Source organism: Thunnus maccoyii, chromosome 7 (assembly GCF_910596095.1).
Source record: "Thunnus maccoyii chromosome 7, fThuMac1.1, whole genome shotgun sequence".
NCBI lineage: Eukaryota > Metazoa > Chordata > Actinopteri > Scombriformes > Scombridae > Thunnus > Thunnus maccoyii.
Window position 1 is genome coordinate 22,836,392 of NC_056539.1, and position 13,270 is coordinate 22,849,661.

The following is a 13,270-nucleotide window of genomic DNA, read 5'->3' on the forward strand; positions in this document are numbered from 1 at the left end:
ACTTAATTATTTCTGTTTGAAGTGATTGATTTTTAAATGGAAATCCTGCCCAGTCCCCATTCTATGGTCTGTTAACCATCTCTTTGTACCTGACAGTTTCGTACCTACTCTTTGAAAGAGGGACGAGGAGATCATCTGCCAATCATCCTGTGTGACACCATGGGATTGGAGGAAAGCCCAGGGGCGGGGCTTCATATAAATGACATCCGCAGTATCTTCAAAGGTCATCTGCGTGACTTTTATCAGGTACATCTTTTTATACATCCAACATGATAGTGAATGTTTGAACCAGGGATGCATGATAATATCGCCCACGTCATTGGTATTGGCCGATAAAAGCTCTAAAATGAAATATCGGCATCGGCCCGAAATTAACATGTCTACTGATTTTGATAGGGCAATTTGTTACCTTCTCCTCCGCTGCCTGACTGTGCTTCCTTCCGTGGACTGTTTCACCTTGACGTCCCGGTGCTTCCTCTGCAGGCTCCACTTCACTCAAGCTGCCTGTCAGGGTGAAACAGTCCTCGGAGAAGCTGCTATGTTTGGCAGCACAAATAGGAAACATCCCAGCTGACAGGATGTACCACTCTGCCTGGGGAAAAAAATCTTCTTTTTGGTTTATAATGGCGGTTGGCAACTAGCGTATTAGGTACATTACCACCACCCTCTGCTCTGTGGAGTGTGGACCGGACATTAAATCCTACACATTAATTCTGTCTAATAAACTCAAAGAAAACTCGACTGCTTCATCCACTTGGCAGGTTCATTAAACACTGAGCTCCTGAACTCCAGTCTTCCTAGGTTCTTCCTTCATATATTTTCTTTCTTGATCATACTTAGTACAATCTATGTTTGCATGCATAATGGTCTCCTCAGCCAGCTGGAAAAAAATATTTGTATATCAATTCAATTTCAATTCAATTCAATTTTATTTATATAGCGCCAAATCACAACAAAAGTCGTCTCAGGGCACTTTTCACATGAAGCAGGTCTAGACCATACTCTCTCAACAACAACAACAACAACAACAACAGATACATGACTAGCAACAACATATATCAGTATTGGCATCAGCAATCGGCTACAATGGGTTGGAAAATATCAGTATAACGGATATCAGCAAAAAATCCCTTGTTTGATTCATTGATTTTAGTTAACTCAAACTGTCCTTGTCTTTCCCTCCAACTGTGTCACTTAGTTCAACCCCTCTGCTCCTCTGCAATCGGAGGCCAGCGGCTCTCCATGGTCTCAAAAGCTCGAGGACAAGATCCACTGTGTGGCTTACGTCATGGATGCCTGTGAGATTTCCATCATGCCCACAAAGCTGCAGGAAAAGCTGGACGCTATCCGCAGAATGGTCAACTTAATGGGTCAGTAAAATTGAGTCCTGATGTACACAAGGGGACTTATAGGGGTAAATACTGAATTTCAGGTCTTTATCTAATATCTTCAATGGATTATATTCTTTATTATATTTTAAAAAGATTAACTACTTTGTGACATTCTGCAGGCCAATCATCAGATTAATTTTCTTAATACTGAAGAAAATTAATCTTCAGTATTAACATCAATTAGTAACAACTTTTATTTAGACTTAGCTTAGGCTTTTTCTTTTTTGATGGTGAGGTTAAAAACATCATGTTTTTATTATTTGATTAAATCACAGGTACATGGTTAAAATATTGTACTATTTTGTTGGCGACATATGGATATATGTATGCAAAGCACAAATTTCAGAAGAAAACAATTGAATGCAGAAAATGAAGCAGACAAGACCATTTTTTAACAATTTGTATGTTCTGCATTCCCACTGTGCAATGCTTTATATCATACGGATGAAAAAATTTGTTGTGACACTATACCTGTCAGTGAGGAGGCAAAATGATGATTAGTAAGTGTCCAAAATCTCAATGTATGGCTCATTTTAGAGTAAACTACTAAATACAGGGAAAAGTGAATGATTCAATGAGTGAGTGTTTTATACAGTCAGTTTTCCCTTGAAAAATTAATGTTTCAAGAAAAGTTAGTTCAAGAAATCAGTATTGTTTAGAATTGTTCTTCACATATAAAAGAGGCTTTGAAATTGCAACAAAAAAGTATTTTAGAAGTTTAGAAGTGATACTTCAATATTTTGACTGCCTGACACCTAAAAATCTACAGCATTTCTTCTTCTTTGGTGTTTTCAGAGATTCCTCAGCTGGTCCTGCTCACTAAAATAGATGAAGCCTGCCCTTTGGTGATGGAGGATGTGAGAAATGTCTATAAGAGTGGCTACATTAAGGAAATGGTAAGGATTTTATACAGAAAAAAAAAATTAGGAGATTTGTTGTAATGTTTTTTTTTCCTTAGTTTTTGCTTCTTGGAAAGATATGAGCTGAAAAACCACAAAGTCTCTCAAAATTTTAAGTTATTTTCAGGTTTAGATAGATTCAAATCTACTTGACTGTGTAGGATTGAAGACACTCTTAACACAAATCCTCATTTTACTCTCTGTGAGTCCTTCACACCAGGAAGTCACATGAGAAAATGATGTTGCATATTAAATTAGACCTTAATGGCTCACATGTAACAGCTCTGGTGGTGAACAACCTGGGAAGTTTACATTCCTGTGACTCCTGTGAAGCGTCTTGGATGAGTGGCGAAACATAAGTTACATCAATCTAGTGAATAGCTTATTCTAACTTTTATTTGCTCAAATGTTTTTTTCTCTCCTGTTTTTCTTCAACAGGCAGTGTTGTAACTGCAGTGTTTGAGCACTAGTACATGATGGCTGGTTATCAAACCAATATATCGAATATTTATTGTCATGTGTTTTATTTGGCTTGTAATGGGTAGCCATAACCAAACTCATACTCTTATTCAACACTTTTACAATTGGCACAATTCTCTGTGGTCTTCAGAAGAAATATTTTAAATCTTTTATGTTTTCTGATGCAGATGCAGGAAGCGGGTGCTCGGCTTGGTGTGCCTTTGTCCTCTGTTGTTCCCGTGAAGAACTACACTGAAAACTTGGAGTTGGACACAAACACCGACATCCTGCTGCTCAGCGCCATCATCCACATGCTTCACTATGCTGATAATTACGTTGATGATAATACAAACACATTTTTCACGGATCTATGCATGTGATCCTGCCTAGTGCTAGTTCATTGTGAGCCGTTCTTATAATACATCCATGGTGTTAATGGGGTGAGCAGTGAATCCCAGAATAGGCTCTATGCACGCAACACTCCCCCCCACCCCCCTTTACGGTAAGCTACATTTAACCCTTTCAGTAAACTATTTTGCTTTTGGCTTTTAGTGGGACATTTCATTACAACTTAAGTTTGGCAAGCCAACACATCAGACATTTATGATGATAAAAGCAGCAAATGTATTCTTTACTGCATTGCATTAAGTTGTGCATCTTCATTTTTTTGTTCTTTGTTTCATGTGATTGAGGCTCCAGTCAGTTAAGTTTGTTAGTGCTCATCTGCACAGAAAACTGCATGTTTTTCATTTCAGTTTTTGTTCTCCTCATGTACTCCTCCATACAGTTTTACTGTTACATTACATGTTGTCAAGTTATATGTATAAATTGTACCACCACATACCTTTCAATTTGACAAGTTTTTTTTTCCAGTTTGCTTTTCCAATTTTCCTTACATACACAAATTGTATATGTCATGTATAAACTAAATGTGATTTAGGACTATTGTTGGATAATGTATTTAAAGAATTACAAAAAATATTTCATATTTTTGTTGTTTCACATCCTGAGTAAAGTCTTGGAAGAAACATCACTGTACCGATAGTTTCAAGACTAAGAAAATACAGTATTTAGTCTGTACATACTCCACTGCCATCAAACCATTCATGACATTTTGGTTTTTAAGTCATTCCAGCTCTTTTCTTTTTCATGAGGTTTTGTTGTAATAATTCATTTTCTTTACAGTTTTTGTCTTTTTGCTGCCAGAAAAAAAACTTTCCAGTTATTCAGATGTTTGCAATAATTAAATGTTTGTTATGTTGCATGTTATTTACAGTCAGCTTGTGCTTTGAGTCTTGTCAATGACAATCAAAGCTCTTGCTGGTGTCGCAAACTGTCTTAGTGCATGTGACAAAGAGGGCAGACAAGTCAGGTTAAAGTGCTGATTGAATTTTTTATTGTAAATAAAAACACAACTATTCACAAAATGCAGAGGATGAAGTGAGGAGTCTCACAGCCTGAGGAAAGAAGCTGCTCTGTAGTCTGAAAATAAGAATCTTGTGTTTTCGTTATCTTACAAATTGCCCTTTATATCTACATAGGGAGCGGGTTGCTATGTTGCACCGCCGTTTTTCTACAGTAGCCCAGAACGGACAAACCAAACCAAACAGCTCTAGAGAAGGCCTTTCATGTTTTAGGTCCTCCTACACGCTTGGAAGGGGAGGGTGATGGGAGGTGTATTCATTTGGTCGCAATCTGCAACCTCACCACCAGATGCCAGTAAATCCTACTGTTATGACCCGGCTCAGGAAGTCACAACAAAAAGGGAGACCACACCATGGCAAACATTTAAGCAAAGAAGCTTTATTAAGCAATATAACCAAATTAGATCAAATTAAAGGTACAACTAAATATATAAAGTATGTGGAGATCAGTGAGATCAGTGTGAGGTGCATGAATGGTGAGGGTGTGTGTTTAGGTGTAGTCAGGTGCACGAAAGCAAAATAAATAACAAAAGCAACAAAACTAAACCAAACCAAATTGGGTAACTGGAGGGGAGCGCAGAGAGGGTTCCCTCAGCGGCAGAGTGGCAGAGAGGGCGAGAGAGACTACAGCTGATGGTTAAGTAACGTCAGTACACTGGGCCCAGGTGCACTGAGTCACTGCAATGAGTCAATTAGTCACCTGCAGGGGAGACAGACAGATTAGAGACAAATACAACCAAATACAACAGGGATCATCATACTACACACTGGTCCTTTAAGTGTATGTTACATTTGAATGTTTCTTATTGTATTTTTCTTAGTCCGTATTCTTTGCATAAGTGGCCAAACTGACAGTGATGTCACATAGAGATATTTCCAGAAGCTACAAGGGAGTTTATTGGAAGCACATTCAGCAAGCTTTATAGTAGCATCAGTCTCTTTGACCAGTGGGCAATGGAGCCATTAGACAGGTTGGTTCAGGGATGTGTCCAGAGTCACAAAACAGGCATCATCTGACTAATGAAAAGATTATTGTAAAATTGTTGGCAACTGTGTTAAGATTGGAAATGCAGCAATGCAGTTCTTACAGAATGCATTAACTTTTAGTAATGTTTTTAACGTTTTTATAACACAGAATAAAATCAGCAGTCTGTAACATTTTATTGAATAATCTATTCTTTGTATCAAGAGTATCGGGCCTCATACAAGAATCATTCAAAGGAATTGTTCTTGAGTGGTACATACAGGTGGTTTAAGGAAACATTCATCAATTTTCCTGTAATTAGAATTTTCTCTCAGGTAGGAATGAAATTTCCTAGTGGTTCAGACTGTCATAGTCATCATGTAGAGATAGTCTGCCTTTCTCCACAGGGGGAAAACACCTTATTTGATTTGGGGATTACAATGAAATTTAAAGTTCACATGTTTCTGAAAATACCTTATTTGAAATAAATAAACAAACAAATAATAAAACTAAATACATATATAAACTAAATAATTGCAATTCCCTGATCTGAATTACTTTAAAGTTGACATGTTTCTGAAATCAACTAAAAATATAAATAATTTATAAAATGAATGCAAGATTATTATTGTATTCATACTGTCATCATCATTATTGTCAATTTACTGTGAGGTTCGACAACTTTTTTTGTTTGTATGATCTTTGTATATTTGTATATTTTGACTTGGTAACTTTAATGGTTCAATCACTGGTAGGAAAACTCTCACTGTGAAAGCTGCTTCAGTACCTTTATGCAAGTTCTCCAACATCCGCCGTAATAACACCTGAAAATACATCTATTATATAATATTCTCTTGTTCATCTTTGTAACTGTCACGTCGCCCACCTTTACTTTAGATACAGGCTCTGTTGACACATTGTTGGCAGCTTCATAAATATTTTCTAATTGTTTCCCTAATACCAGTACTGACATTGCTACATTTTTTATGTGATCAACTGCTGATTTTGGACCGCAGGACTTTAAACTCTACAATGTGACACTGCTCATTTTACTCTTTAGTAAAAATATTTGAAAAATGGCCTCAAACACAACAGAACAGATAATTTTAAACGAAACTCATATAGATTTAGGTTAGTGCATGAGGCCCACTGTGTGCCAAATAGTTGTGCTAAACACCTGGGCATAAGTTCCTTGCTGTAAGTGTTTGACAGAATATGTGGGAAGCAAAGTTTTATTTGTTAGTTCCTCCCATGTGTTAAACAACAATTTCTACACTGGGCTTTAAACTTGGATACAGTGAAACATATTTGTCTGTTACCTTTTGAATTACACACTCACCAGTCACTTCATTGGGAACACCTATGCAATCTAATGCAATCAACTCTGCCATAAATTCTACTTATACAAAGCTTATACATTTTCAGTTTCAGTGTTTGTAATATTTTGCTCCCCTCATGTATGTAAAAAGTGGACAAAATATCAGGAACACCTTTCACCATTGTTGTACTGGATTGCATTAGACTGCACAGGTGTTCCTAATAAAGTGGCCAGATAGGCTACAGTACATTTGAAAATAGCAGCTAGTGAACTGTATATAATGCTATTAATATGCTTTACTGCAGTGCAATGTACTATATCATATACAGTATGATATAAATCGATGATTGAAAAAATAGTAAAGTGAATTAATGGTTCTGATGTTATAATGAATGTGTTCCACATGCCATGATCTGCAATGCTGCTCTGCTTGAGTGGACATATTATACCAGCTATTTTAGATTATGATGGACTCGGTGTCTGTGCAATATGCTGTTTGCCATGTTTACTGTGCTTTACTGTTTTTAACGTGCAATTCTTCACAAACTGTCATAAATTTGGAAACCATGACTGCTACCATCGTGGAAGTCAACTAGCTATGCCCAAGAACTCTCTGTCACAACCAGCCCAAAATCAACCAATGACCTTTTCACCAAAGGAAAAAGTTCTTTATCTTGTAATGTTTCAACAGGAAGAGGAATGAGCTGATGGACATTATTAAGGCCTACAAACCAATGGTCATCTTTGTTCCCCAGTGTCGGGTCTTGCTAATAGGAGCAGTTGGAGCTGGAAAGTCCAGTTTCTTCAATTCTGTCAACTCTGTATTCAGAGGCCACGTGACCAGTCAGGCCATCGCTGGCTCCTCTACCACCAGCCTCACCACACAGGTTAGTTCTTTACATTTATCAATGACTTAGTGATTTCTGTTTGCAGTGATTAATTTAAAAATGGAAATCCTGCCCAGTCCCCAATCTATGGTCTGTTACACATCAACTTGTACAGTTTCGTACCTACACTTTGAAAGCGGGAAGAGAAGGAAAACCTCTGCCAATCATCTTGTGTGACACCATGGGATTGGAGGAAGGCACAAGGGCGGGGCTTGATATAGATGATATCAGCAGTATCCTCATAGGTCATCTGTCTGACCGTTATCAGGTACAGCTTTTTATATATTCAACAGGATAGTGAATGTTTGAACCATTGATTCGGTTGTAGTAACCTCCAACTGTATCACTCAGTTCAACCCCTCTGCTCCTCTGCAATCGGAGGCCAGCAGCTATCGAAGGTCTCCAGGCCTCAAGGACAAGATCCACTGTATGGCTTACATCATGGATGCCTGCAAGATTTCCATCATACCTACAAAGCTGCAGGAAAAGCTGGACGCTATCCGCAGAAAGGTCAACTTAATGGGTCAGTAAAATTGAGTCCTGACATACACACAAGGGGTAACTACTGAATTTCTGGTCTTTATCTAATATCTTTAAATATCTATTCTAAAAAGACATACTTTGTGACATTCTGTAGGCCAGTCACCAGATTCATTTTCCTCAGTATTAACACTAATCCAGGTGATTTCATGCCTTACAGCAGCATGACTTTGATGACGTAGATGTGCCACAATGTAAAGATAAGCCATCTCAATGGAGGTATGTAAACACTTCAAGCAATCCTGCAGATGTGGTCTCCAGCGGATTAAAGGTAGATGTTTTCCTGAGGAGTGAGACCTGGCTATCAGCACCCACATATCTTTTGCATCCTGAACAGGACTGGCCTATGAGTCCAGTTTGTTGGGGGCAAACTTCTACCAGACAATCCAGAAGTCAAAGTCTGTGTTGCAGTGAATGCTGTATAGAGTTCAGAGGATGTGGATGCAACCACTCATCTAATCCATCATTTCTCCTCTTGGATTTGTTTGAGAGGGACTGTGGCTTGGATTATTTGGCTAAAGAACTTGCTCCTGTCCTTAGTCAGAAGAGGAAGAGTTTGGACATGGCTTTCACTCAGTCTGACTTAAGTGAACAAAAGACGATTTCCTCAGATTATGAAAAGGGAGTGGTCAAAGACATGGCATATAGAGGTTTGCTCACAGTAGATGAGCTGAGATGAGCTAGTTGGATATAGATTCCTTTGTCAATGCACTATGATGATTCATAGCGAGACATGTCCAGGTCCTGAAAATACAGTCTGATAACGGATCAAACTTTGTTGGAGGAGAGCGTGAGCTGAGGGAGGCCATCGAAAGTTGGAATCATGCCCAGATAAATTACATTCTCCTTCAGAAGGAGATCAAGTAGGTTTTTAACCCTCCAACTGGTTCACACCATGGGGGAGCTCAGGAAAGACTGATTAGGTCTGTACGAAGGTCTCAATTCCATCCTCAAGGTGCAGAATCACAATGTGGAGGGACTTCGCACTTCTGTGAAGTAGAAACCATCATTAACAGTCATCTGATCACCAAGGCTTCTACTGACCCTAATGACCTGGAAGCATTAATGCCTAACCATCTTTTGGTATTAAAGACCTCCCCATCTCCACCACCAGGAGAATTCCAAAGAGATGACGTCTATGCTCGTCGCTGCTGGAAGCAAGTCCGGTACATGTCTAATTTGTTCTGGAAGCGGTGGACCAAGGAATACTTGCCACAGGAACGTCAGAAGTGCCCTGGCAATAGGCGCAACTTTGTTGTGGGGGACATTATGCTCATCAAGGATGAGACAGCACCTTGAAACTCATGGATTATGGGAAAAGTCATCCAAACCTTCCCAGATAGGAGAAGATTTGTACAAAGGTTGTTGATTAAGACCAAGACCAGTTGTTTGAAAAGGCCCACAACCAAGGTCTTTCTTCTACAGGAAGCAGAAGTCTGACTCCCAGCTCTGAGAGGACAGTTTTGTTTTTACAGTTAGACTGACTTTACTGACTGACAGAGGTGGTGGTAAAGATCACTTTAATAAGCTATGTGCTTTACATGCATGTCACATGGGTGTGGTCAGGAGATAGTGTTAGAGTGAATGGGGGAATATATTCACCTGTATGGCAGCATGGAGAGGGGGTGAGTAGGGAGAGTGTATTTTTTGTTGACTGCTCTTACTGCAATTATGTGTGTAATGCTCATGGCCTTGCATTGCCTTGTCTGCTTTACTCTGCTTGTATGCTGAAAATATGGACGGTGGAAATAAACGATCGGACGTAGTTGCTTGGAAATGGCTTTGTTGTTTGTGTAGCGAGTCAGCAGCACAATGCTCCCTCACTTAGCCTCTTGGTGACTTTTATTTTTTGTTCGTTGTCACAATAGTCAGGTGTCCATATGAACACTGAAAGAGGTTTTCCTTGCTGTAATCATTCCTCGTGTTCATACTGGCTGTTAAAAGAACCCCTTTAAAAGTTGCAGTTACAAAGTCACCTTTTTCATAATAGTTAACCAAGTATGTGATGATCACATACAAAAATGTTTATCTGAAGCTTGTATGAGGCTTCAGATAAACGTCAGAATTAGTCATATCAAGTGGATATCTGCCACATTTACAGTCTTTTTAGCATCAAATTCCCTCTTTCAAATTCTTCATGTTTCCTCGGACAGTATTGAGCTGTTGAGCTGTGGCGGAAGTATAGTAACAAAAAGAGGGACTCTAAAACGACTGTAACATTGAAATATACTGACTTGATTTGACTCATTTGGACTGAAGCTTAATATTAGCTTCAGATAAACTTTTAAATACATTTTGCACAAAAGGAGAGCTGTGGATTTGGTCTCCCCATCACTTACAGTGTAAGTGCATCATGTAGGGATCTTCTAATGGCCGTTATGAACAGGAAGAATGATTACAGCAATAAAAACATGTTTCCATGTTCATTTGATCACCTGACTGTTGTTTTAAGACAGACTTGAAAACCTGTGAACCAGCCTGTCAGGCAGCATTCTGTTTAAACATGAACAGGTGTCTACAGCAAACACCGTGACGCTACCTTCTCTCAACTCAACCGTCAAAAGTAAGACTGAAAATATATAATGGTTTGCTTATTTTGCCCAAACTTTTTTGAACACTTTGATTTTTATTATTGAAGGTATGTGGTGCTGATGTGACATTCAACATTTAAACTGTGCTTGATAATCGGTTGTAATGCTTAATACATTAAAAAAACAAACAAACAAAAAAAACTCTCTGTCTGGATTAATAGCCCACACCTGGAGCTGGGCCTTGATCACCTGAGTGATTTAATCGGGTGGATGCCATGGATGTGATTGTTAAGGTTTTAAAATTGATTCTTTAAGAAACTGCACTCTAGTGTGATAATGTTAAATTGCTTGTGATGTGGGGAAAAACACATTTGGTCTTTGTATCTTTGCTGCAGCAATTTGTAGGTGTGGCAATCATGTCTTTGTCAGTGAGAGGAAATCGAAAGTTAAGTGTTCCGCCTTAACATGTACCGAGCTGTGACAGACTACTTCTTTGTCTGTTTGAGAAGAAATCTGATCATAGTTTCGGGCTGAATCTGCCCAGGTATCTAAAAGTTTGTAGATGAAAAATGATCAAAAGAAAACTTACTTTTCCATGTTTCAAGAACTAATTCAAGAGTTGAAAATAAGAAATCAGAAAGTACATTTAACTAGTTTTATTGTATACATTGTGTTATTCAAGACTGGACAAACTGAATTAACAGTAGGAATGTTAATTCCTCCCATGTGTTAAACAACTATTTCTACATGGGAGCTTTAAACTTGGATACAGTGAAACGTATTTGTCTGTTACCTTTTGAATTACACACTCACCAGTCACTTCATTAGGAATACCTGTGCAATCTAATGCAATCAACTCTGCCATAAATTCTACTTATACAAAGCTTATACATTTTCAGTTTCAGTGTTTGTAATATTTTGCCCCCCTCATGTATGTAAAGAGTGGACAAAATATTAGGAACACCATTCACCATTGTTGTACTGGATTGCATTAGATTGCCTTGCAAGATAAGACGGTGATAGACAGATGGTTCATCCAAACATGTGCCAAGTATGTGTCATGTGCCATGGAAACTGTCTAACAAACCATCTGGCACATCAGGTAAGGATTTTGTGGTACCGAAGTGGGTTGTAATTTCAGGAAAGTTTAGTGAGAAACTCACTCATCCCTCTTAGGAAAATCAGAAGAGGTTGAGGAAAAGCAAATGAGCTCACCTCATATAGATTTAGGATAAGAATGTATGAGGCCAAGTGTGTGCCAAGTACTTGTGCTAAAGTACTTGTGTGAGTTATATTGTAAGGAAGTCAAATTTGTTTTTAAATGAAAAGGAGTTAAATGATAGGTTTACAATTTTTCAAGTCTGTCTTAAAACAACAGTCAGGTGCCCATGTGAACACTGAAAGAGGTTTTCCTCACTGTAGTCATTCTTCCTGTTAATACTGGCCATTAAAAGATCCCCTTCAAATGTGCTTTCAATGAAAGTGACATGGGCCAAAGTGTGTCCACACAGTCATTTTGTGCAAAAATTCATTTTATTTATTTATTTTTACCAGTTTATTTATTTGGTTTTCAGCACACAGTATTAGCAATATGATAACCAACATATTCCTGCTTGCAAAAATACAGAAAAAAATAAAATAGAATAAAATAAAAATAACAGAAAAAAATTCACAATAAAAATACAAAAGACAATAAAAATCAATGGATGATAAGATAGATAACACTAACAAAAGTTATGTTGTTTGAACTGATTTGACACAAGATAAAAACATTTACAACTGGTTTACCAAGTATGTGATGATCACAAACAAAAATGCATTAAAAAGTTTATCTGAAGTTTATATGCGGCTTCAGCAGTCTGAGTTTGTCATATCAGGTGGATATCTGCCACATTTAGTCTTTTTAGCATCAATCACCTCTTTGTGTTTCCTTGGACAGTGTTTCCCTGTTGAGCTGCAATTGAAGAGGGACTTTGGTAGTAAAAAGACTGTAATGTTGAAAGATATCTACTTGGTTTGATTCATTTGGATTATTGATTGATTGATTGATTAGCTTCAGATAAACTTTAAAATACATTTTTGCACAGGAGGACTGCGGATTTTGTCCCCCATCACTTACATCATAAGTGCATTATGAAGGGATCTTCAAATGGCCATCATGAACAGGAAGAATGATTACATTAAGAAAAACATTTCTCTATGTTCATTTGGTCACCTGACTGTTGTTCCAAGACAGACTTGGAAAAACTGTGAACTTATCTTTAAATTGATTTCACATCAGAGTCAAATACTTTCAGTTTCATTTCTGTCAGCTGGTGTATGACCAGCCTGCCAGGCAGCATCCTGTTTAACCTGAACAGGTGTCTGCAGCAAACACCTTGATGCCACTTCCTCTCAACTCAACTGTCGAAGGGAGAAGGAGGTAAGACTGAAAATATATAAGGGTTGCTTATTTTGCCAAACTTTTTTGAACGCTTTTATTTTTATGATCGATGGTATGTGGCGCTGATGTGACATTCAACATTTAAACTGTGATGGATAATTGGTTGTAATGCTTAATACTTTAAAACAAACAAACAAAAAACCCAAACAAAAACACTCCCTGGATTAAAAATAATACAGTTTTAAAATTGATTCTTTAAAAAACTGGACATCAGTGCAATGATGTTAAATTGCTTGCGAGGTGAGGAAAAAACTTTTGGTCTTTGTATCCTTGCTGTAGCAATTTGTAGGTGGGGCATGTGAGGAAATGGAAAGTTAAGTGTTCTGCTTTAACATGTACCAAGCTGTGGCAGACCATTTCTTCTTCGTCTGAATAAATCTGAAGTAGAAAATATATAATATAAATAATATATAA

General features: G+C 37.9%; 2 protein-coding genes across 9 annotated transcripts in view; one reads left to right on the top strand and one right to left on the bottom strand.

The window, feature by feature from the left end:
* LOC121900483 (interferon-induced protein 44-like) overlaps positions 1 to 13,270 on the top strand; it is a 39,062-nt gene that overhangs the window by 4,794 nt on the left and 20,998 nt on the right. For 3 of the 8 annotated variants that reach the window (XM_042416868.1, XM_042416869.1, XM_042416870.1), the window contains exons 5-8: positions 97 to 246; positions 1,199 to 1,370; positions 2,187 to 2,287; positions 2,938 to 4,351. The exons of 1 other annotated variant lie outside the window; for it this stretch is intronic. In XM_042416868.1, coding sequence (XP_042272802.1) covers positions 97 to 246; positions 1,199 to 1,370; positions 2,187 to 2,287; positions 2,938 to 3,129 — 615 coding nt within the window. In that variant the 3' untranslated portion in view covers positions 3,130 to 4,351. Of the gene's footprint in view, positions 1 to 96; positions 247 to 1,198; positions 1,371 to 2,186; positions 2,288 to 2,937; positions 4,352 to 7,146; positions 7,343 to 7,457; positions 7,611 to 7,693; positions 7,866 to 10,401; positions 10,446 to 12,670; positions 12,836 to 13,270 lie in introns of those variants that run through there. 4 more of the 8 variants (XM_042416863.1, XM_042416862.1, XM_042416866.1 and 1 more) reach the window with 4 other exon arrangements.
* Positions 4,533 to 13,270, bottom strand: part of rabgap1l (RAB GTPase activating protein 1-like) — a 159,434-nt gene continuing 150,696 nt past the window's right edge. The window contains exon 27 of the transcript XR_006096984.1: positions 4,533 to 4,873. The gene's annotated coding sequence lies outside the window, so the exon portion shown is untranslated. The remainder of the gene's footprint in view (positions 4,874 to 13,270) is intronic.